Consider the following 24,206-nt stretch of genomic DNA (forward strand, 5'->3'; position numbering starts at 1 on the left):
GGTCCAACTAATACCAGCAACGTGTACCTCGGTGAGCAGATATCACAATACTACTTGTAGGAACAGGAAATCTCTTTTGGGAGCTTTTTCTTTAGAGCTACGTTTCAGAACAGGCATAATATTTTTGTGAGCAAACATGTCAAACTTTATAACAACTGAAAGAAAAATCTTTCTGAGGGAGTCTTTATTTTAATCTTCTCATTCACATAAAAAATCCTGAACAAAATGACTGAAAGTAATCACATATTTTACAAAAATCCACCACAAGTTGAAATAAAAATACAAAGCTGGCCAAAATAATCACATTCAAGTTCATCCATCTCTTTCTTTGTGTTCTGCTCTTCACAAATGTTTTTCTAACTTACTGGCAACACAAAACAAACACGTGCAAAAGTCCCCGAGGTAAAAACGTGGAAATAAAAGTTTTTTCCTTTTTTTATTAAAACGAAAATACAAGAAAATACCACGAGAAATATCAGTAAAAAAATTCAGAGTATAAAAAAGATAACTGACATTAAAATGTTGCTCCTCTTAATGGCTTTGATTTGATCTGAAGTTTCAGAGCAAAAGCATCATCATCATCAGTATTTTCAAAAGTCTGTTATCACTCGATTAGACACTTGTTGACTTAATCAAAAGAAGTGGTCGTCATTGATCGTGAAGAAAGCTTCAGGCAGATAAAACAGTGTAAACATCAGGAAGCGATGCAGTATTTTCATGCTGCTCTTCTGTCACGCCTTCACTCGGCGTAACTTTGAGTCGTGGAGGAACCAGTCAGAGGTGACGTCGAAGACCTCGCTGGTTTCTTTCTCAACGGGATTGTTTGACACCAAGACAAAGATGGAACCTGAGCAGCTATTTGCAGTTGTGCTTTAGCGATAATAAACCCAAGAGTAATCCTTCATGTGTTCTGCTTCTACAGCACGCTGCCGGGTAAATTAGCTGGGGCTCAAACATCAGAGAACTCGACCCTTTGAAAGCCCCGATGCATCCGTGAACAACTCGCAGGCAGTTTCTGAATGTGCTGAATTACATCTGTTTATGAGCAAACACAGACACGTTCGCAAGGTTCTCATCAAATCTTTTCCACATAGTTACCCGGGAAGAGACCTTCCTTCCCTCCAATTCTGCCCGTCCACCAGCCTGAGGGGTCTGCGGAGAGAAACGGTAAAGAAACACGTCATGAACCACTTCCAGTCTATCTCATCAATATGCATCTCCCTACATGTCGTTGCTTTCGTGCACGCACCTTCTTTGACAAGATCTAATACATCATTGGCCTCGAAGCTGATCTCATCCGTGTCTTGGCCGACGTACTGATATAACGCCCGGCAGCGAGGACCCTGAGGTCGAGGCTGCGGTTTAGGAGCAGGAGGAGGTCGCTGGTGGATGCTCATTTTCCTCTGCTTCCTGTGACAAAGGGGGAAAAAGGAGGTGCTCATGACCATAATTTATTCACATCTTATTTATTTACTAACATGAATCAAATTAACTTTTAACTGTCACGCGTGGGTTGAAAATGGCAAAAGTGCCAAAAGCTGCAGTTCCTCAGCTGGCCACTGGGGGCTGGCTCTAAAAGCAAGTCAATCCCAATAAAGTCTCATGTTAAAATATCTAAATTTACAACAGGAAAAAATATGTTTTGCTCTCTGTAGATATTTATCCCCTTTGTTCTCCGTATGAGAGGTAATTTCTGTAAAATTTACCCCTTAAAAGGCTTAAAGTTGGGCTTAATTATAGCTGCCTCTGAGGAATCAGCTGTTCAGTTTCCTTCTAACTACTGATTGTTTTAATAATTCATTTTTAGCAGAATGCAGCATCCAGTTTAAGACCACAGTCAGTCAACTTTGCAAACCAGCACTAGTCTCGGCTAAAACATCCTCAGGACTCATCCCAGTCCGGTCTCATCCGTATCCCAAAAAAGCAGCGGTCAGAATAACAGACCGTCAGCTGAAAAACAAACAAACATAAAAGCAGGGTGTTGTTGTCGTTGACAGAGTCTTTGACTTTAGCCAACAGCGTGCGCCACACCCTGGATGGATTAAAGAGAGGCTGTTGTGATTTTTCTCCCCAGAATTAAGGAATTAATGTGTTTAAATCTCTCTCAACCCCAACATTTATTTAACCAGACTTTCTGACCCGCCTCTGAGTGCAGCTGGTAGGAACTGCTTTGTTCCCAGAACACCCCCTCCCCCCCCAAACCAGCGAAACAGCATCTAGTATGGAAGAGATGATTCAGTAATTCAGTGAAAAACAAACAGGTTTCTCTGCCTCGCTCTAACTTTCAGTTACTCGCAGGTTTCAGCCTCACCTTGGTAATCCCTTACAAACCACACCTTCCTTTCTTTTTTAATGTCTTTTTTAAACATGTCTTACCCTGACATGCCCTGATCAGGCACATTAAGGAAGTCCAAGTTTCCTTGATTATACTGGTTTGGCGCTGGAGGTCGGGGGCCTCTCTGGGATCCCAGTTTGGGCGGGCCTCCCTGGAGTGGTCGGCCCTGCTTTTGCGGGGAGGAATACGTGATATCGGCTTGTGGGTTATGAGGACCTCTGGGGAATTTGGCTCCACCGTTCTGATGCGCTGAGGAGAGAGAACGAAGCGTGTGCTTCAATAACAGAGCAGCAGTACGACGGTAAAGACTCAGAACGGCCCATTTCAGTGTTACATGACACGACTGTTATCACTGGTGCCTTTGCTGCTTTATTGTTTTACAGCTTCACATACTGCAGCCATATGTCGTACTGAACGAGCTTTTATTTACGACCTAGATGTACAAAGTAAGCAATCGGCTGTTCAATACACAAAGTAAAAAGGATTATGATTGAAACAGCTGAAAAGTTAATCAAAATGCAACAGAGTGTAAATACTGCAGTACTTTATGTTTCAATAAGTACATCCACACTTCCTATTTAGTTACTTTGAGCCACTGGGAAGGGTTTTTCCACAGGTGAGGATCACAGGTGAGTAGTGGCTTACATTTGGGCGCTACGTGGTTTCTTCCTCCTCTTCCTCCACCGGAAGACGGAGGAAACGACTTCCTGGTTGGCTCTAATCAAAAGAAGGGACAGTTAGGATGCTTATACAGGCAGCATTTTATTTACTATTTAAATTTGTTCCTACTTTTTTCAAGTCTATACGGCATCATGACTTATTTTAACCTACTGGAGGATTTGGGTAGACCATCTCCTATTGTGACAGACAGGGTCTTCCCTCCAGGTTTGAGCTGGGCCACGTCTCCAGGGCCTTTCTGGAACACTACTATTCTGGTGCCTCCTCCACCCCAGCCCTCCTTCTTCACTCTGAACTCCAGCCTGAAGCAAGAAGAACCTGCGTTAGTCACCCCTGCGTGTTTTTCTCATGCTAACAAAGGCTGTGTGTTCCTCTACCGACCTGTCACCGAAGGAGATTGTCAGTTTTCTTTTTGTCACTTCCTCGTAGCGTTTGGAAAGCAAACTGAGGAACTCTGTCTTAAAGTTGGATTCCAGCAAACTGTCATACTGGGCTTCGTGGAGGATGAAGAAATCATCCTGTCTCGTACTAAGAAGGAAAAAAAAATACCATGAACTCACTCTTGCTGAAGTTTAAAAACAGAAAGAGGAAGCAGTGCGGGTAACTGAAACACTGAAAGACATTCAAGGAAGCGTTAAAATAGCAGCAAGAAGAGAGCAGAGGATGCAGTTACATTTTTCACTTCAGCAACAGCAGCAGTAACAACATACACAGGCTACATAAAAATGAGAGATTTTAGTAATGAATCTGTGTTAATTAGATACACACCTGAGAGAGACACTGCTGATGCCTCCAAACTCCATCTTCCGCTTTAGTACTTCCTTTATCTGTCCTTTCTCGGGTCCCTTCTTCACCTTCTCTCGGCCAATCAGATAGATGCCTTTCGGTGTCAGGATCAAATCTCTCTTGATAGACTGGGTTGGGGGGAGAAAAGGAAAGCGGGTGACTCTGGGGACAAGGCACAACTCAATTCAGTTACTTATACAGCGCCAAATCACAGCAACAGGCGCCTCAATGTGCTTTATGTTGTAAGGTCGACCCTACAATAACACACACGGAGAAAAACCCAACAATCATGTGACCCCCTATGAGCAAGTTTGCTTGCTCATAGGGGGTCACATGATTGTTGGGTTTTCTTTTTTTTCTTTGGGTACATTTTTTCTGAAGTCGACAACAAGCAAGAAAGCGTGAATTTAATGTCTTTTATAAATCTTAAGGTCTTATTGTTATAGAAACTGAACAGAGAGTATGTTGCCAAACTTGAGCCACCCTTCATTTCCTTATTTTTATCAACGTTTTCTTAGGCAATAGTTTTCCAGACTTTCTGAAGGTCTTTTAGTTGTTTTCCTTGGCGATTGGCTGCTTGTGCCTGACGGTTTTCAGAGGAATGCTTTTGACCTGCGAGTCAATCGAGCTTGTTTCTACACACAACACGTAAAAAAGTTTTGAAAAATGCCTGATATAACATCCCGAGCACACACACGTGGACGGGCCTCCCCAGAGCCTCGACTGCAACACTGCTGCAGCAGTGTGGGGTCATGTTGATGGAGAGCAGAACAAATGACAGCCAACATCCAAAGAAGAGCTGCGAATGTCCTTCAAGGAGCCAAGAAAAGAACTATTCCTGACGACTACTTTAAGAAAGCTGCCCAGGATAATTCAGGCTGAAGAATCAAGGTGGTCACACGAAACCTTCAAGCTTGTTAGAACGTAAAAACTCACTTTTTCTCTTTTATACTCTATTTCCATGTATGTTTGCAACATGTTTCAATAAATCACTTTTCTAGCAAAATATAAAGAAATGACGGATTGGCTCAAGACTTTTGCACAGTACTGCAACTCTTTCTTTGATTGGACGAAAACACAAGAATTCAAACCTTGAACCTGCGATCAAACTTGTTAACCGAATCAGCGAAGTCGACGCGCTCCCTCTTGGCGAGGAACTGCCGCAGCTCAGGCCTCTGCTCCAGCCCGAGGTAGTCGCCAACGAAGTTCCTGTTGATGCTGTTTTTCCTCCGCTCTTTGGAGTTGTACAGGATGTCTGAGGCTGCGAGTCACAAGGAACAACAAACATTTCTAAAACCAACTCAAGCTCTTTGGTGCAACCTGTGCGGGGAATCTCGTCGTTTGTGTAACTCACCCTCTTCTCTCATCTGTTCGTACTTCTTCCTCGCGATGAATTTTCTCCAGGCTTTTTGAATGATTCTGGCAAAAGTGTCAAACTTCCTCTCTCTCATCTCCTCAAGCAGAAACAGCTGAAAGGCATATGTGCATGAGTATTTCTGCAGGTTTAGTGCATGTTAGAGCAGGATGACCTTCAATCCTCCCTTAGCTATGCTGCAATAGACCCAGGCTGCTTGGAGATTCCCATGATGCACTTGGTGTTTCTTCTTCACTCCCCCTTTATCACTCTCTCCGTGTTTATGTGCCGCTCTACATTTAATCATTAGTTATTATTAATATCTGGCTCTCTGTCTCAGTGTGTCTTTTGTCCCGTCTTCCTCCCCCGGATTCTGTCAGAGGTTTCTTCCTGTTAAAAGGAAGTTTTTCCTTCCCACTATCACCAAATCGTTGTTCACAGGAGCTCGTCTGATTGCCGGGGTTTCCTCTGTATTTTTGTAGAGTCTTTGCCTTTCAATATATATATTTCAATATATGCCAGGTCTCTCTTGGAAATGAGATTTTTAATCTCAATGAGAGTTTTTACCTGGATAAATAAAGGACTAATAAAAAATAAAGGACTAATATTTTTTTATACATTAAATGGAATTAAAGTGGTTAATGAACCAGCTGAGGCAGTATTATTAGCTGCTGTCAAGCCTGTTTCACTGAAAAACTTGCAAAAACTTCCCCCAACATGTTGCAGCTATGTGGAGGTTAGAAAGTAGCTGTGGTCTGAACTTTTTTAATCTTTGAAGCTATTTCAGTCCCTTTTCACGCAAACATTTGAGCGCAGCAACATTAATATCGTCCTGCTGAGATGAGTCAAAAAACACATGCAGCATAATCTTCTCTGCTCTTTACCTCACTGAGAGGTACGAGAGCTTATATCAGGCAATGTGAGCTTTTCTTTATTTGTAAATGGTAAATGGCCTGTATTTGTATAGCGCTTTACACATTCAGTCATCCTCACATTCACACACTGGTGATGGCAGCTACATTGCAGCCACAGCCACCCTGGGGCGCACTGACAGAGGCGAGGCTGCCGGACACTGGCGCCACCGGGCCCTCTGACCACCACCAGTAGGCGGGAGGTGAAGTGTCTTGCCCAAGGACACAACGACCGAGACTGTCCAAGCCGGGGCTCAAACCGGCAACCTTCCGATTACAAGACGAACTCCCAACTCTTGAGCCACGATCGCCAAGATAAGTTGATTATGTTACAACACTGGTTAGAACAAATATGCAGCCTGAGGGAATATAAAATATGAAGCTCCGTACCGATTCGGGGTTCTTCACAAAGACTTTGGTGCGTCCCATCTGGTATTGATCGTTATCCATGTTGACGGAGCGAAGGAGGTGAAGCACCCCCTGCTGCTCTGGCCCTCTCCAGCACGGCCATGTTTCGGCTGTCAGAATGGCGTACCTGGATTCAAAAAGCACCAAACAAACAAATCACAGTGAGAGCTGTGTGTCTTTTTTCAGGCAGCGATTCCATGAACACGCACGATTAAACTTACCTCATCAGGAATTTACTGAAGAGTCTCCGATATGCGAATCCAGCCCTTCGTACGCGGATGTTTTCCCGCAGTCCGAGGTATTCTACTTGATGCCTGGCCCTAAAAACAGATAGCGCCGCTGATCAGCAAACGTTCCCTGTGAAATCTTTCAGAGTTCCTCAAAGCGTGACGGCGAGCATTCTCACCTGCTCTCCTCCCAGTCTTTCGGCCGCTTTGTCTCATTGGGTTTGATGCAGCGGATGTAATGCGGCGTGCACTTCATCAGCGTGTTCACCAGGTCGTTCGCTTGTTTCTGCGAGGGAAACAACAGCGTGAGACGAATGCGCTGCTGCACAAAATCAACCGTCGACAGATTGAAAAGCTCTCACCTTGATCTTTGAACTTGCCGTGGTCGGCCTTCCTTTTTTATCTGTGTTGAGGTTTTCGGGGAACAAGCTACGGATGAAGTTACTAAAGAGACACGTTTTTTTTAATGCATTGTTTTTTTTTAAATTACGCCTTCAGTGCAACAATCAGACCAGTACAGGAAACTCACAATTCACTGCTCTGCATGAGCTCGATGAGGTCGGGGAAAAGCACGTCCCGATTTCTCTCACAGAAGCCGTTGATATCATACGACACCTGCGATGACACCAGATATTTTCACTGAAAAACCCCCAAAAACAAATCTTTGAGGTTTATAAGCGCCACATCGAGCAAACAAAATCAAATCTTACCTTCCCGGCGTAGTGATGTATAACAAAGCCCGAGTTCCAGCTGTTGAAATGTTCGTGCGTCCCCACAGCAGCCTGCAGTTTCTGCAGCAGAGTGCCATCTGCACCCTCTCCTTTGGCATGCATGGTGGCGCACACATCATCCAGCACGCTCATTATACCCGGAGGGTTCTGCAAAGAGACGACGGCTTTTTAGCTGCAATTTTGTTCTTACGAGTTTTGATAACTTTTAGATAAACGAATAAGAAATATCTGTTAGAAATGGTAAATGGCCTGTACTTGTATAGCGCTTTACTCAGTCCCTAAGGACCCCAAAGCACTTTACACTACATCCAGTCATCCACCCATTCACACACTGGTGATGGCAGCTACATTGTAGCCACAGCCACCCTGGGGCACTGACAGAGGCGAGGCTGCCGGACACTGGCACCACCGGGCCCTCTCACCACCACCAGAAATTGATACAAATTAGCACACGTGCAGTTACATAATACAAATTTTTTTGACATGACCACCTGGTAACTTTTGATTGTAATGTTTTTGAATTCAAATTGAATTAGAGGTTCCCAGTAAACATGTGTAGAGCTTTAATATGAGCTTTAAAGACCAGAGTAAAACTTATATAAAGTTACTTTTATACAGTAGTTTGATTGAAAGCCTGATGTCTGTAGACCGCATGTAAATCCCCATTTTTTAGTCATCCAGTGAAACACTTCAAACACACAAATTCATACAAGGAGATAAAACTGCAGCTCCTCCACCAATGCCTCATATGTCTTTTTTTCTTCTCTTTTTGGCTTTTGGGAATATCATATATTATCTGATTTACTGTGAAAATAAATGTGCAATAAAACTTTTCCAAAAACAAAATGCAAATGTTACCCCCGATGTTACTGCTATATCTTGGTCACGTGACTTGATTCTTCCTGTTGTGACCCCGAGCGCTCTGTTCTTCCGTTTCACTGTTTTCAGGAAGCAGAGCACCAAACTCTCGCTGCTTTAGGGGCCCACTTGTTTTCTAATGAGAGCCAGTTTTACACGATCTGCATAAACCCTCCGTCAGTCATCGTGTTTACGAGCTTACCAGTTTATTTTCAATAAGGTCGCACACGATCTTGTTGTTGAAGTACTCGATGGGCGTCCACTTGATGCCCTCCTGAACATATTCTTCCTGAGAGACAATGAGAGCAAAACATTTGGTTTGAGGACATACAGTGATCCTCACCAACTGAAACACAGTGGAGTCAAATGCATGCGCTGCACAGTGCAGTTACAATTCAATTCTATTTATATAGTTTTATTTATAGTTACCTGCTCAGCCTTCAGGGTGAGTTCGATGAAGATCTGTTGCAGTTTCTCGTTGACAAAGTTGATGCAAAACTGCTCAAAACCGTTTCTCTGAGGAAGTGAATACAACACAGTCAGTAAGAGATGAAACAAATCCTGCTATTAAACACACATTTAGTCTTTTAGTGGATGCGTGCAAAGGTTAAGTATCTGGAAGTTATGAGAAGCCTAACCTGGAATATCTCAAAGCCATAAATGTCAAGCACTCCGATGCTGAATTCCTCATATGGTTTCTGGATGGCTTTATTTATAGACTGGAGAAGTAAGGACACGAGACAAATGCAAAGAGCAGATGAGGTGCATGAATACATGTCAGCTGAATTAAAAGCAAATGTTTCATTTTCTTTAGTCTGTTTTTGCTCAGCTGCATCATCAAGCGTGATTACCTCCACCAGGTAGTCAAAGAGGCGTGCATACAGCGCTTTGGCCAGGGCATCTCGTGTGTAGTTGGCCTGCTCCTGGTTCAGGGTCACGTTAATGGACTCAGACTTCCCTCCCCACTTTGAATCCATCTTCCGGCTGGTCAGCTTGTCCTGCAGACGGTTGGGGTCGATGCCCAGCAGATAGGCGGGGAATGCGAGCACTGGAGCGAAGCAAAGTCAAGTTGTAGTTCAATAGTACCAAAAGTGGACTCGTAATTCAGATGTGTTTTATTATGCCATAAGCAAAGACTTCCTATGATGAATTAATGATACCCTCCCTAGACAGAAGCCAACGGAGGGTATCATGGCTGCTTTGGATGTAACCACCAATTATCTACTGAGGCAGTAAACAGGGAAGTCGTCTGTGTGTAGGGATTCTATTCATTTGTAGGGCGTGTGCCGGGGACGACCTTTGTTATGGTGATATCCAGCGGGAGTATGACTGCATGTGAACAGAAGATGCGTCGGCACGTGTGTGTCGCACTCACAGTCTGTGCTTTCCACCTGCCCATAGTTGCCTGCTTCTATGAAGCTAATGTTTCCCAGGTGGAGGATACCCGCAACGATCTGCAGCACCTGCGTCTGGATGTCACCTGGGATCCCAATCACCTGCATGGCCTCCTGAAGAACAAATCCAAGAAGAAAGTGTGACGGCAGCAGCTTCACCACAACGTGAGGAGATGTCAAGCAGAACTACTTTACGTCCACATTTTATTTCCTGCCAGCAATCAATGTAGATCAGCTAGAGCCACTATAATGGGTTTAGCTACAAAGCATTGATCAGACTTTCCACACAGCAAACCTGGGACCAAGCACAGGTTTGCTGAACACCACTGGATCCCACCTATAAGTTTGCGTACCATAGTTTCCTGGAAGTCTTTGCTGTCATTGGTCCCATCCACCTTGTATGTCCCAGACTGGTTGAGGTAGTAGTAATAATCAGGAGTCATGATGCCCAGGGCCTCTCTCTGCTGAGCACTAGCTCCCTCTATCAACTGGAAAACAACAACGCAGGCCCAGCAGGAGTCACACACACACACTGGCTTCATATTGAATGAAGATCTTGCAGCTTAAGAGGAACTCTGTCTTTTTTTTTTAAAGGAGTTGCTATTAATCTGCGGTTTGTGCTCATCAGCCTCTCACCTGATAGTAAATGTGGAAGTTCCTCTCGTTCTCGTTCTGGCTGACCACCCTTGACTTCTCGAGCAGAAAGTTTGATATTTTTCCACCATCTGGCTCCCCTCCTCTGCTGAACTGGATCTCAAAGTATTTCCCCTGATTAATGTAAAAATCAAAGTCAACACTTGGAGTTGAGAAACGAGGCTGCGAGGAAATCTGTCCTCACTCATTATTGCAGATCAGCCAGTGTCAAAATTTGCTTTCAGGATGAGACGGTTCTCAAATCATGCGACCGTTTCCTAAAGATAAACCACTTCCATGTTCACTACATTTATATGAGTCAGAAAATATATGCGTGCACGCTCAGTACACGAGAGCTGTGATGGTGTACAAAGGGTAACAGGAAATATAACTAATTGCTCTTCTGATATCTCACGCTAAAGCTGCAGACATGCAGGTCAGGGTGGTTTATGGGTGTGATCATTAGGACCCTTCTTATGAGAAACCAGAATGAATGCAATAAAAGTGTTTTTGAAGTGCACGAGAATGTTGTAATAAATCACTTGTAATGAGGCTACAGGCACATATGTGGCTCTGCATAACCTCGCTCTGCAATGCTTGGAGACAGCTGTTATTACTTACATGCTAATATTAGCTAATCACCTTAAAAACATCATGTTATTCCAATGGAGCACTTCCCTCTCACTCCTAGAATTTCCAAAAGTAGCACAGGGGGCGGAGCCTTTAGCTATTAGGACGCTTTACAGCGGTGCCACCTTCCAGTTTGGATTCAGAGGACAGACACACGCGCTAGTTTTAAGATTAAAGCGTTCCTTTTTTTGATAAAGGTCATAGATAAAACTGAGTCAGGCGGGTGGGGGACTTCCAAAACACAATGAGCACTTGTTCTCCGCTCCTGTTGGTGCCACTACACCTTGTCTTCCCTCCCACAGAGTTTGTGTATTTTCTGACACTCCTGGTTCTACTGGAGGCCTTAAAAGGGAGTTCTTTCTCCCCACTGTTGCCAAGCGCTTGCTCATAGGGGATCGTGGGATTGCTGAGGGTATTTCTCTAATATAATAAGCTGATATTCAGCATGGGTACTGTTTATAAAGCTAAACATCTTAGCTTTTTTACAACTAGCACACTCAGCAAGCTAAAGCGAGTGACTGCTGAACTCTTGAATGTTTTATTTTTGGGGTGTGGGGTTGACTTCTTTTTGTTTTTCTTTTTAAATGAGCAGGTATATTACTTAATAACTATAAACTTGATAGAAAGCATCCACACCAGGTCTTCAAGTAAAAAACTCATACTTACAAAACGACTAGAGTTGTTGTTGCGAACAGTCTTGGCATTACCAAAGGCTTCCAACAGAGGATTTGACTGCAGGATGATTTCTTTTACATGCTGCCACACACATGCACACAAACATTAACACAATACCAGACAGTGAAAAACCTCCACGCCACACTGAAGGAAGTTTAAAGGTTTTTTGACTCATTTTGAAGATTCATATAAGGCGGAGCGAGCATACGGTCTGTACCTGCACTTTCGATCCTCCTCCGGATACTTTGGAAATGTAACCCATGATGTATTTGGCAGCCACTGTCTTCCCAGCACCGCTCTCACCGCTACCGCAGCCACGTAAAAAAAGGCAGACAACACACCGCAAAGCCATATTTTATTGTCAAACATACCTGCACGGCACAGCATGGGCGTCAGCGTGGGAAGCAGAAAACTCACCTGATGATAACACACTGATTCTCCCCGTCAATCATCATGTTTCTGTACATGTTGTCAGTCAAGGCGTAGATGTGCGGTGGATTCTCATACTGGGCCTGTAGAGCGAAACGGTTTGAGGTCAGTTTGAGTAAAACGAGCGTAGGGCAACAGCAGGCAACAGGAAGAACCTCTGCACCACATATGCCACAAGTTTAAAGAAGTCATGAGAAGACGGCGATGAAAATTCACTTACAGCTCCTTGATAGAGTTCAATCTCTCTGTCAGTGAAGTAGGGCATCTGTTTGAAGGGGTTAACAGATATCAACACAGGGCCGATGTAAGTCTGGAGAGGGCGGCTGAGGAAAGTTTGGGAATGATGCATCATATGGTTTAAATACGCTTAAACAGGGCGTACGTACATTAGACGTTTTGAAGAAAGTGAAATGTTTTTGCTTTGTTCTGTTGACATATGAGCTAAAGCTAATGTTAGGCACCTTCAAACACCCCATCTTCTAATAGCTTCCTGGGGGGCAGGTTTCACTCTTTCACTCTGCAGGTGAAACAGAAAACAGGCAGAGTATACGCTGGCAGCCCTCGCATCAGCGCGCTTTCAAACACCAAAACCGAGGCTGAAGCAAATCACAAGTTTCAGCTCATGCTCGTACCGTACACGAAGTCTGAACCAAAATGTCACGGTGACATCATCGCTGACATATTTCTGCTAATGTCAAAGCCAAATCTGCTTGGTGCTCACCGACCTGAATGACTACCCATGGGGCCCACCTGCCAGACGGAGGGAAGGGGAAATACCAAAGTCATGAATCCATTGTAACCTAAATAAAGCCACGTGTGACAGACATGACCAGTGTCATTATCAGTTCACTTCCTTACTGATAAGACTGGTAAGACAGAGGCCTGCTTTACCCAAGGATCCCACGTTAACAGGAGAGTAACTCTAACCAAAGACACCGGACGTGATTAACAAACAGCTTCTTATCTAAGCGAGTCGTTCTCGATATAACATCAACTCGCTCTCACTCAGGATTTAACATGGATGGGTTTTTTCTCTAAATATGGCTCTGACGTTCAGCTGTGCTTTCAGAAGACGGAAGTGGGCTGTTGAGTCACACGGTGAACTCAGAAGAGGAAGAGTGAATTCCTTATATTTATGCCCATATATGTTTGTTTGATTGTCTGTGAATTTGTGTTTTGATCAGCACATCTGTGGGTGGATAAGAAGACTGTACACAAATATGGAAGAAGGCCATTTCAGCCAAGGTGATTTTTCACTTCATGCTTTCACGTTCGGGTTCTTTAGCGAGATTCAATGTGAAGATGGAGCAGATTGTGGGGACAGTTTAAATAGAGGCCTTTAGTTCCCGTCAGACTGCAGGTATAATTTACAACATCAAACACAGCTTGTAGGATACAAAGATGTAGTCGTCCATGTATCTCTTCTTCAGGTTGTCCACGATGGCGTCTTCGGTGATCTTTGACAGGAGGACCATGTCGTCCACGCCGCTTTGCTTGACATTTTGACTCTGCCAGTGGTACTTTGCCTGAATCGCAGAGGAGAGGAAGACTCTGTTAGTAACGACGTGTTGCAATAATCTTTAAAAGGACATTTTACTCAAGCTGAGTTTCCTCATCAAAGAAACTACCACACGCTGTGACGCAAAAGCAGCGTAGCTCAGCGTACTCTGTGGCTGAGTGGGAATTTGGACCGGAAAAATAAGCATTTTGAAACAATATTAGTGTTTGTTGTAGAGACGAGAGCTTTAGAGAGCCGTGTGGGCATCACGAAGGAAGGAAGGAAACAAGCAAACCAAAAACGAAGCAAAGGAAGAAAGACATGTAAAAAAAAGAAAACAGGAGGCCGAGCGAAGATTTCAAATGAAAGCGTTTCAAGCTTTGGCATCAGTAAAGCCAAAAACACAATTACCAGTGTGGTTGTCATTACAGGAAGCTCGGGGCTCGTTACCAGGAAACTGGTCACAGATGAGGTGAGCTCATTTTCTAGCTCGGACATTTTAGAGAAGCTTCTTCTAATTTGCCTCAACAATGCGACACCTACACAGGAGGCGAAGATAAACTAGCAATAAACTGATTGTTTCCACAGTTTCAGCTCAGGAGCGCTCGCCTCGTTGTTATTTCAGCCTGAACTCTGTTTGATGGGTGAAAGCTGGGGAAACACAAAGGAGGTCTCTTTGCCAAAGTGGGTGAAGAAGAGGCTGAAGGATCCAGCCACAGTTGAAGAACCAATGTGTCATCTCGGTTATGACGTCTTTGTCACTTGGTGAGCTTGTTGTGCTCATCTATGACCTCGGTGGGCGTGACCTCTACCTCTGTCTCTACACGTCATGAAGAAAAGCGCTGCACATTGTAACAAACCTCGTGCTAAGAAGTCGTATTTCATTAGATTTTTTTAACATCTTGCTGGTTTCTGGTTTCAGTCCCTTCTTATGAAAAACAATAAACGCTTAATTAGCCGCAAATATTAGCAGAACCTCTACAGATTCTGCTGATGCTTCATTTTTAGCTCATCAGCAAAAAATAGAAACACAAAGTTTCATTATGAAACACTGTCAGTGTGCAAACGCCAACAAAGAACGATGCATACAGATGCTGCATGTGTGACGGGCATGATTACATATTCGTGTCTTAAATAAGCACAGCATGCATGCGTGTTTAGTGCACGCTTTTGTTTCTGAATTTAAAGCCCCTGAGGGGGAAAGAGCGGGCGGAAGTCACAAGTTTAAAGCTAATTCGCGAGTCTCTTTTTTCTCATATACGTGCCAGTGCTCACACCCTCTGAGCTTAAAGCATAAATCAGATATGACTCTGACACAAACTCCATTAAACAGGCCCAAACTACGCCAAAGCTGGGGACTATTTTTATCCGTGGATCAATATGAATTTGCCCTGTAACGACTGTTATAAATGAAGGCGTCAGCACTCGGACAGTGCTGCTGGCAGGATGAGTTCACAGCTTTGGTGCCTTTCAGTGACGTGATGACAACACGACTAGAAGAGAAACAGCAGAGATCAGCGTCTCTTTAAATAGAACTCAAATACCAGATTTTTATGTTCTGCGAGATCAGAATCTGCGATCGTCTTTAATATTTTACTAGAAGAGGTTAAACGGCTTTGATGCGGTGTTGGTAATCTAATGATCACCTACTGATGAGCTGATACACAAACGTCGTTGCTGGTTAACAGATTATCACACACGAGCAATTAGTAAGAGTTTGCCTGTCGTCCTGTCTCGATGGCAGATGGCTGAAGCTGATTCCACTGGAGGTTTCTTCCTGTTAAACGGGAGTTTTTTCTTCCCACTGTTGACAGTTGGATGCTAACAGGGGGTCACCTGATTGTTGTTGATGCTTTCTGATACTCAGATTTTTTCCTACAATATTAAAATGCAAAGCAAGGGGGTAAGTAGATGCCATTTAACTGAGATTAAATCATCGGCTGCCCGCAGTAGCTGACCTCCTTTAAATCTTATATCATTTTTAAATGGAGCTGTGTACAGATTAAATGGATACTCGTGTATTGAACTAGTTCAGGAGTAGGTTTGTAGGACTGGAGAGACTATTATAGAGGTAAAGTTATTAGTTATGTTTATACAACCTTTAAAAAGTCAACATCGTCCACCAGGAAGAAAAAAACATGTTCCTGTTTTTTAGCTGTGATGACATCACACTAGTCTTCACTGAAAGACCAGCCGCCTTTAAAAGAAAAAAAAGTAATGCAAATATCCAACACCTTAAGAACCACAAACTACATGCCAGTCAGTTGCGGTGAGGTGTGGTTATCAGCAGACGTTGAATCTCAAAAGCTTTCCACATCAAACCGGAACTTTCTGCACAGTTGTTTAAAGAAAGCAAGAAAAAGACGACCCTGTGATGCATTTGACACTTCTCATAATTTATTTCTCGGTTTTGTTCCTTTTCTTCCTTTGCTGTCATGTGTAAACAGGCGAGCGCGACACAGATTTGAAAGCTTTTGTCACACTTGAGATGATGACAGATAAATGGCTCGGAGCCTAAATGTAAAGGTGGCGTGTAAACAGGGAGCTGGGCGTGCATTTTCACTTTCTTCCCTCTTGAAACTGCTCGTTTACCTCCATTTGTCAGATGTGGCTGCTGGTGCAGCTACGACTGCTGTGCGATCCTGGATGTGTGGAGACCTTCTGTGTGCAAGGAGGAAGTGTTGTGACAGAAACTGCAGGCCTCTCCTGTAGTCCACTTCCCCTCTCACACCTCATTGCTGCATCTTGTGAAACCCTCTAAACTTTGTACATGCTACCAGTTTTCTTCCTGCAGCTGCCTGCAGCTCGGTCCGTTAGCCCCCCTCGAGTGAACCACTCCTCATTATCCTCCCTTTAAATTCAAGCTCATCTGTCTTTCCTGCTCGACTGGTCACTTTCTTACTCTGTCTATGATATTGAAAGTTTCTACCTGTGCCTCAAATTGAAATCGCACAGCACTGCTTTAAGCTCGAGTCTGTGAGAAAGTGAGCTTGTCCCTGAAAAAGAGGAAACATCACTCTGCTGCTGTGAAGGAGATGAATTCCCCTGAAGAGATCTTATCTCATCTCTTCTGATGCCAAAACTCACTTTAAAGCACAAAAAATCCTCCTTTGGCTTTTAGAAAAGGAGAGAAGTGACATGAGCTGAATTTGCTTTGCAAAAGAAAACTGACTGAAAACGTACAAAGCCATCACAATTCGCCCTTTCAGCCGAGAAAACCACAGCAAACAGGTAACTGAAATGCACAAAATGTTACAGCTGTGAGAGCAGATGCAGGTGGTTGTACTGTACCATTGTTCCCGCGGGCCTCTCTCCTCCTCAGCCGTCCACTGTCCAGAGAGATGGTGTGGGGGGGGGGGTTTGCGCGTGTTGTAAAAAATCCACAGGTTGACCTTAGATTGCTGCCATCGCACAACCAGGACAGCCAACAGCAACCAGCACCCTACAAGACATCCAGTACAGTATTCAAAAACCTACTTCCTCATACTCCCACCGGCAGTGTGTGTGAAACAAGAACTGCTCTAACACACACTGATGCACATTAACTCACCGCATGAAGCCCAGCCGCTTACTTCTCCATTCTGCGCTCTGTCATGCTCGGAGTCGTCAGACGGGAGGATGAAGAAACGACGGCCGGGTCCACGGCACAATTAGTCAGCCCAGTTCGCCTGCCGCACAGCAGGCGAGCGTTGACGGCAAGCGACGCTCATCCGCAGAAAGGGGATAGTTATCTTAAATCAGTTGCCAAATGATGGTGTTTCAGCCGTGTGTTAGCGGCTCCACCCAGGCTGTGGTCGCTTCATGTAGCGGCTTCTCATAGTGTTTGTCTTGTCAGAGAGGCTGCTGCCTCCAACGCCCATAATAACAGACGGGTTCATTCAGAGTCGACTTTGTAGTGTGTGAGTGGAGGTGTCAGTTGCTGGTTTTCCTGTGTTTTACGTCAGCTGGATCGAGAGTCTTTAAAGCTCCTGCAAGATGCGCGTGCCAGCGCAGGGTCAGGTCTCATTCATTCACGGGCGGGTTTGTGACTCTTTCAGATGTGGGGTTTCTCTGTGATTGCACCTCTGATTGTTTCTCATTATTGTCAGTGCACTCCTTTTTTTTCTCTTGTCGTTTAAAGTCACGTTTTTCTTAGTTTGTATTTAGTTTTGTGTCTTTGTGGTTGGAACTTCACTAGTGTGTTCGAGGTTGTCTCATGAGCCTCCTTTTAATTACTTCTACCGTTTTTAACTCAGTCTCTTTTCAGGTGTTGCACATAATATATAGCGATGTGTTTTGCATGCGGCCGTGTCTCCTGATAACACGGGACCGCAGAGACAAATGCAGGCCTGCATTTAGGCCTGTGGTGCATGCTCAGCTGCTCGAGCTGTGACCTAAACCAGCGGCCTCGATTCCTTTTAAATTTGTTCTAGATCCTCGTGTGGGTGTAAATTTCAGTCAATGCTTCTAAAGCACAGAGGAAGAAACTTTCTCCGACTAAACGTTCTACACCCGCTTCACACGAGGACCGGAGGGAACGCAGGAGCGAGCTGCTGCTGATTTTGAGATCCTTTTAAAGCACTTCACGTCTCGCCTCGGTGCCTGTGTTTCTCACGCTCGCCGTGTATGAACCAGCGCGGGACCGTCAGCCAGAGGAGCTGAGAACAGCTGGAATCTTTAAACATCAGCCCAGCGTTTGAGTCCGATGATTCCATCTGTTTACTAATTGTTGTCTTATGATCTGCCTATAGACAAGTATTGGTGTCCATTTCTTTGATTTTTAAAATCTTTTTAATGCATTTATTTGTATCTAGCCTTTCTTGGCTTGTAGGTTCTCTCTGTAGCTACACTGATGTTCATAAAATCTGTTACAGAAGTTTCACTGGTTAATCTCATCCAACAGCAGATGGGTTTTGTCAAACAGCAGTTAAGTTCTCGAGTCCTCTATCCATCCATTCGCTTATCCTTTTCAGGGTTGCGGGGCCCCTGGAGCCTATCCCAACTGTCTTAGGGCGAGAGGCGGGGTACACCCCGGACAGGTCGCAGGGCTAACACACAGAAACAACCATTCGCTCTCACATTCACACCTATGGGCAATTTAGAGTTTCCAATTAACCTAACCCCACTAACTGGGTGTCTTTGGACCGTGGGGGGAAGCCAGAGCACGCAGACACGGGGAGAACATGCAAACTCCACAGACTTTCTTGCTGTGAGGCAACAGTACTAACCACAGTGCCACCGCTGCCCGCCTCTATCCATAAGAAAGGATATGTACACTAGCCTGTGTAAAGCTCTTTGAGTGCTCCGTCAGAGTAGAAAAGCAAGAAGTAAGTAGAAAAAATATATCTATATAGATAAATATAGAGATATATATACACGGTGGCACGGTGGTTAGCACGTTTGCCTCACAGCAAGAAGGTCTGTGGAGTTTGCATGTTCTCCCCGTGTCTGCGTGCTCTGGCTTCCTCCCACGGTCCAAAGACACCCAGTTAGTGGGGTTAGGTTAATTGGAAACTCTAAATAGGTGTGGATGTGGCAGTGCGAATGGTTCTCTGTGTTATCCCTGTGACCTGTCCAGGGTGCACCCTGCCTCTCGCCCTAAGACTGCCCCCCCCGCGACCCTGATAAGCTGAAGCAAATAACCCCAAGATCTCTCTCTATAGATATAGATCTACAGAAACTGAGAGGACGCTTTGTTCAGATTTCAAACTGGTGTAAAATGTGTTCTCACGAGTCATGTGGTTTCCTACATTACATGCTTCACTGAGTGAATGTGATCAATAAAGTTATTATTGATAAAGTTATTATTATTATTATGGATCTGCACAGGAGTTTTTTATTTAGACTTGATTATTGTATTAAACCCTGAATTGAACACGAGGAAAATGGATGGATGGAACTTCTGCTGAGTTAACGCTGCTGTGGCGTTCTTAGTATTAAAGAATCTGAGCAAACTAAATTTTCCTCGGCTTTAAATAAATAAAAATGTATCATAAAAATATCGAGAAACTTTCACGTCACCATTTTCATTATTTTAAAGATTGGTAAACGAGTGAAGTCTCACTGAGACAAAAGGAAGAGGTTCTTGTGTCAACTTTTCCGTGACAGAGGGCAGATCCAGAAATAGACGAACTGACGATCTAAACCTCGGGCGGGATGACACGCGGTGATATTTTAGTCCAGCTGTGTCATACGTACAAATATGGATGACAGATTTGATGACGGAAACCTAAAATTCTAATAAGAAAATAAAGAAATCCTTACAATCAACATTGCACCACGTTTAATCATTTTTAATATTTCCTTTGACAAAAGATTTACATGGGGGACAAATGGATTCGTCTTCTATAGTATTAAACAATATACAGTACATGTCATGTTATAATTAGCATGTGTAAAACAGAATAACAAATACTGAAGCTGTCCCTCCTCTTGGATCAGGTAAGTCGGGTTTGCGCTCTCGTCATAGCTCCACAGTTACACCTGGTATCAGTGATGTCGATGCAGGGGAAACGTTCAGCGTCTGCCGGCTCTCCTCCCTGTCGGCTCGTGCACGCGTGACAGCGGCGACGCCGTCGCTCCAGCGTTCGATCATTAAAAGCGATTTAGACGTGAACTACATCTGTGACGCTAACCAGCGTTTGCACCGTGACACAATCACGTGTGCGCAGCTGACGCGATGGCGAGTCGGTACCAGGTGTAAATGAGCTTTAACGGGATTCTCTGCAACAATTACGCTCTCAAATGTTACAGGTTATACCCGAGTGCACTTCTTATAAATATACTTGATGATTAGCAGGGTAATGTTTGAGAAGCTGTGCACAGATCTCCAAAAGTCAGTTTTCTGAATATCAAAATATTTTGTTTTTCAAACGATCCACAAATGTGGTGAGCTGCACTTTGGGATTTGAAGGCGCTGCACTGAAGGCTGCAGTCGAACAGCTGGAGGAAAAAAGGAAAAAGACGAAGGAAACGTTCCTGCTCCCTGCTGACATGGATGGGAAGCATGATGAGGTCACGGAAAGATGTGGAGGAGGATTCATGGCAGTGGGCTGCCTAATGCTGGGCAGGCGGGTCTACCGTGCTGGGACAGGTCACCTGCTCGGCCTGATCCTGCTGCGTTTTCTGCCAGCTGTGTAAAAAAGGACTCATCTGCTAAATGAGGTAATAAAGACGCACCGGAGCTCTTATTACAGCTGCTACGTAGACGCTTCCCAGGAAAGACTGACTATTCGACCGCAGCCCGAGTAAAGCAGCGTTACGTATGAAAAATCAGAGGAACCCAAACGCAGCGCCTGGCAGGTGCAGGACCCCAAGCAGCTGCACGCCACAGGCCACCTCTGCAGGTCAGTACTCAACACAAAAGGCTCAAACGGATTCTAAGTGTTTAAACCGGCAACAACAGTGAAGTGATAGCACCATTCAAAACCAGAGCACCATAGGAGAAAACAAAAAAGGGAAGAACAATTAAAGACGTGCTGCAGCTTCCTCTCATTGTGATGACATTTAGCGTTACGTGGCGCTGCTTTCAGCTGTGACCAGCGGGGACTTCTGCGAAGAGTGGAACCACAGCGGGCTTTCAGAGCACATCACATGTCACGCTTATGCCGTCAGATCTGATGAATCATGCTGAGCCGCAGTAGGCGGCATGATCTGTAATATAAAAGCAGCTGAAACTGCATTTGGAAAAGTGGGTCATTAAAACTTGGTCATGCATGAATCCTGCACTGCAACGGGGAAGACAATGCGAGCCTGTGGCTGGCGCGCTCCCAGCTGCTGAGAGGGTGACATGACCACACGTGAACTGAGAAATGTGATGTCAGCGTTGCTCCCACAGGAGTCTGAACGAAGGCTTAAGGCCGCCTGTGAATCGCGCACCCCTGCGATAACAACGCTCTCTGAAAGGCCGCCTGGTCAGGTGTCTTCTCTCATCCTCGCCGTGCATGTTCCCGCAGGCAGCGCTGGCTCACCGTGACGCGCCGCGCGCTCTGACGAGTGGATTTTCCTTCATTTGGATCCTTCGTGGATGAAGCGCCGTCGAGAGAAGCGATGTCGTACAGCCGAGGTGATTACGTTTAAGCAAAGTAACCGACATGGCAAGACTGTGGCATGTTCACTGCGGCGAGACATTTATAGTCTCCACACAGACATCAAATCACACGAAAACGAACACGAAATACAAAATTCCTCAAACTCTTTGTGCAAATCGGACTCTGCTCATACTTCAGCTGAATAACAGCGAGAACTCGATGAATACGCCGACACGGAACAAAGCAACGACATAAAAACGACGCGGTCAAGTAAAAGCTATCTGATAACATAGACGCAGATGATCTACCTGCAACCGTATTCCTTTTCTGTGGGTGGGGATGATCTGGAAAATAATTGTCTTTACAAAGTGGATTTCTGAAAAACGACTAACTAAGCAAATATCACCGCCTAACACAGAGGTTCAAGAGCTAAGGCTAAACTTTTCAGACACTCAAACAAACAAGCGGGGTTCAAAAGTACTGCAACCAGTCCTGTGGCCAAAGAGAAATACAGTAGCACCAAAATATTAGAATAAAGGGAAAGTTTAGAGAGACAGAGAGAGAGAGGGGGGAAGGTAATCTCAGTCTCTCTGCCTCTCCGGGTCTCAACAGCCTTCCCTCCAGTGGAATGTATGAACTCAGCTCGGCCCGGAGAGGTGTCCGATCTGGGTCCTGGCTGGAGAATAACAGCTCCTCCGACCAGATATAGGACCGGGCGTCCGCGTGATGGCGTCCCAGTTAGATCCCACGCTCCTGCGACGGAGGCAGAGTGAGGGGTGCTGCTATGAGGCTCAGTGGGAGGGTTTCAGGCTTACTGTGTGAGTGTGCAGGACCCAAAGATGGATGCCGGATGCTCGTGGAATCAGTGTCCCTGGCACGTCTTGCAGCACATTTGTCTGAAATATGGCCGGCTGCAGAACTTGAACCTGAGCACCAGGGGGCAGTAGGCCACAGTGTTCACATCTTTGCACTCTGAGGGGGAGACAGACAAAAGCTTGATTGGTGCGTCATCTTTGTATGTTCTCACCGTTCAGCCCGACTGCTTAATGCGTCGGCCCTGAAAGCTCAGTCGCACTGCAGTTTAAGGAAACGCAGGTAGAGAGAAAAACGCTGCGGAAGTGTTTTTCTCTCTCGCACTAAACAATCCTTTGTTTGCACTTTCTGTCGTCTCAGCAGCTGGTCCGTCGTTAAAGTCTTTATAAAGGATTTATATTTTATTCATATTCTGTCTCCATCTATTGTGTTTTATTCAACTTCCTTCATGCTTTGCGTGCTTTTGCATTGTTTTTCTATTTGCTGGTGTTGTCTAAAGTTGTAGTCTTCAGCGGTCCCCAACCTTTTTTTGCACCACCGACCGATTTATGTCCGACAATATTTTCACGGACCAGCAGACATCTATCTGCTTAGCACTTTTATTTTTGTTTTTATTTAAGTGTTGTCTGACAGTATGTTTTGCACTGAAGCACCGCAGCAATTTCCTAACGTTGTAAACCTGCTCAACATAAAACCCTTTCTGATTCTGATTTAAGGTCTCGCGGATAAATACAACAAAATCAAAGCAGCACCAAAAAAAGAAGATTTATTTATAACACACGGGAAAATACCCGGGGAAACCGAGTTAACGATAAAAACTTTAAAAAAAAAACCCTGGAAACCATAAATGTCACACCCGAGCCTCAACTCTGGCGGCCCGGTACCAAACGACTCACGGCCTGGTACCGCCCGAGGGTTGGGGGCCGCTGGTCCACTCGCCCTTAGCACGATTAGCATCTCTTTTGATTCTTGTTACACTGAAAATGGTGTAATCCGATTACACCATGTCAGCTGGTACCACTGCTAACTGGTCAACCAGTTTAACTTAAATGAACAAGATCAGCACAACAGATTGAAGCTAAACACAACAAGCGAAACTTAACTCGGGTGCTTTCACTTAAATCTACACAAGACAAATTAAAAAAATATATTTTAATGCTCGTTGTTATTTAAAGTTGTGCTGCAGTTTGTTTATTATTGTTTGCCACCCCAAGCCCTACTTCCTATTTCACTTTCTGGTTACTTTGAGTCAAATTTATTTTGCTTAGTTTATTGTTTTCTTCCTCTTTCGTGCCAAGTTTGTTCCTGCGAGTCCGTCCTCCCAGGTTAGGTACTTCCTGTTTTACTTTGGTAGTCCGCTGTGACTTCCCTGCTGTATTTCTGCTTCACTCGTCTAATTGTTTCGCCTCGTTACCTTTTGTATTTAGCGCCTCATTCTTCCCTCGTCCTTTGTGTAGTCGTCCACATTACCATATACTTACTAATATATCCGCTCGAGGTGAAAATGTTTGCTTGTGTTTTTGGAACATATTATGCTTTCATTTTGCATTTGGGTCCTCACACCGCTGCCACGTTCCCCACAGCTCATCGTCACAATTTCAGATTTGTTCTTTAGGCTTTTCGTTACTAAAGCACATAATTTGTTCCAGTTTCTTTAATTGAACAGTTGAAAGGCTGAGATGTTCAGAGGAGGGATGACGGACATGTTTAACTAAAGATGTTAAAGATGTTGTGAACCAGGAGGAAAAGATTTATTGATGTAGTGAAGGAGGGTTAGTGTGACAGGAGGACAGGGTGAGTGGACGCAGATGATTTCCTGTGGCGACCGCTAAAGGAA

At 44.6% G+C, this 24,206-nt stretch overlaps 2 protein-coding genes across 5 annotated transcripts in view; both read right to left on the minus strand.

Moving 5' to 3' along the window:
* Positions 1 to 173: 173 nt before the first annotated feature.
* myo1f (myosin IF) lies at positions 174 to 18,610 on the minus strand. 4 transcript variants are annotated; one of them, XM_086268947.1, is made up of 29 exons: positions 17,098 to 18,610; positions 16,839 to 16,989; positions 13,447 to 13,575; positions 12,270 to 12,359; positions 12,038 to 12,132; positions 11,838 to 11,925; positions 11,612 to 11,701; positions 10,319 to 10,450; positions 10,036 to 10,170; positions 9,664 to 9,796; positions 9,140 to 9,336; positions 8,927 to 9,007; positions 8,718 to 8,804; positions 8,491 to 8,577; positions 7,410 to 7,577; positions 7,229 to 7,314; positions 7,062 to 7,143; positions 6,879 to 6,985; positions 6,694 to 6,792; positions 6,455 to 6,599; positions 5,154 to 5,268; positions 4,891 to 5,060; positions 3,782 to 3,927; positions 3,395 to 3,541; positions 3,167 to 3,315; positions 2,981 to 3,052; positions 2,377 to 2,584; positions 1,250 to 1,410; positions 174 to 1,152 (listed from the first exon to the last, which is right to left on the minus strand). In XM_086268947.1, the coding sequence occupies exons 2-29, from the start codon at positions 16,839 to 16,841 to the stop codon at positions 1,076 to 1,078; spliced, it is 3,279 nt and encodes a 1,092-aa protein (XP_086125073.1). In that variant the 5' UTR covers positions 16,842 to 16,989; positions 17,098 to 18,610; the 3' UTR covers positions 174 to 1,075. The 4 variants fall into 4 exon arrangements, with proteins under 4 accessions (XP_086125073.1, XP_086125072.1, XP_086125071.1 ...); XM_086268946.1 differs by having other exon boundaries at positions 16,839 to 18,610; XM_086268945.1 differs by lacking the exons at positions 16,839 to 16,989; positions 17,098 to 18,610 and adding an exon at positions 13,959 to 14,302.
* Positions 18,611 to 19,151: 541 nt separating this feature from the next.
* Positions 19,152 to 24,206, minus strand: part of adamts10 (ADAM metallopeptidase with thrombospondin type 1 motif, 10) — a 56,451-nt gene continuing 51,396 nt past the window's right edge. Inside the window, exon 25 of the mRNA XM_086268144.1 lies at positions 19,152 to 22,528. Coding sequence (XP_086124270.1) covers positions 22,419 to 22,528 — 110 coding nt within the window. The 3' untranslated portion in view covers positions 19,152 to 22,418. The remainder of the gene's footprint in view (positions 22,529 to 24,206) is intronic.

Source organism: Aulonocara sp. 'chitande type north' Nkhata Bay, linkage group LG17 (genome assembly GCF_057382095.1).
Source record: "Aulonocara sp. 'chitande type north' Nkhata Bay isolate Kocher_YH1m ecotype deep benthic linkage group LG17, A_spYH_male_GT1.1, whole genome shotgun sequence".
Taxonomy (NCBI): domain Eukaryota; kingdom Metazoa; phylum Chordata; class Actinopteri; order Cichliformes; family Cichlidae; genus Aulonocara; species Aulonocara sp. 'chitande type north' Nkhata Bay.

What these genes read in the sequence shown, in the direction of transcription:
- myo1f (XM_086268945.1), bottom strand. Translation starts at nt 14,045, where the DNA reads ATGTCCGAGCTAGAAAATGAGCTCACCTCATCTGTGACCAGTTTCCTG. An exon ending in TTCAGTAAATTCCTGATGAG is followed by an intron (nt 6,600 to 6,693) that starts GTAAGTTTAATC and finishes TTTTGAATCCAG; the next exon opens with GTACGCCATTCTGACAGCCG. An exon ending in ATTAGATCTTGTCAAAGAAG is followed by an intron (nt 1,153 to 1,249) that starts GTGCGTGCACGA and finishes TTCTCTCCGCAG; the next exon opens with ACCCCTCAGGCTGGTGGACG.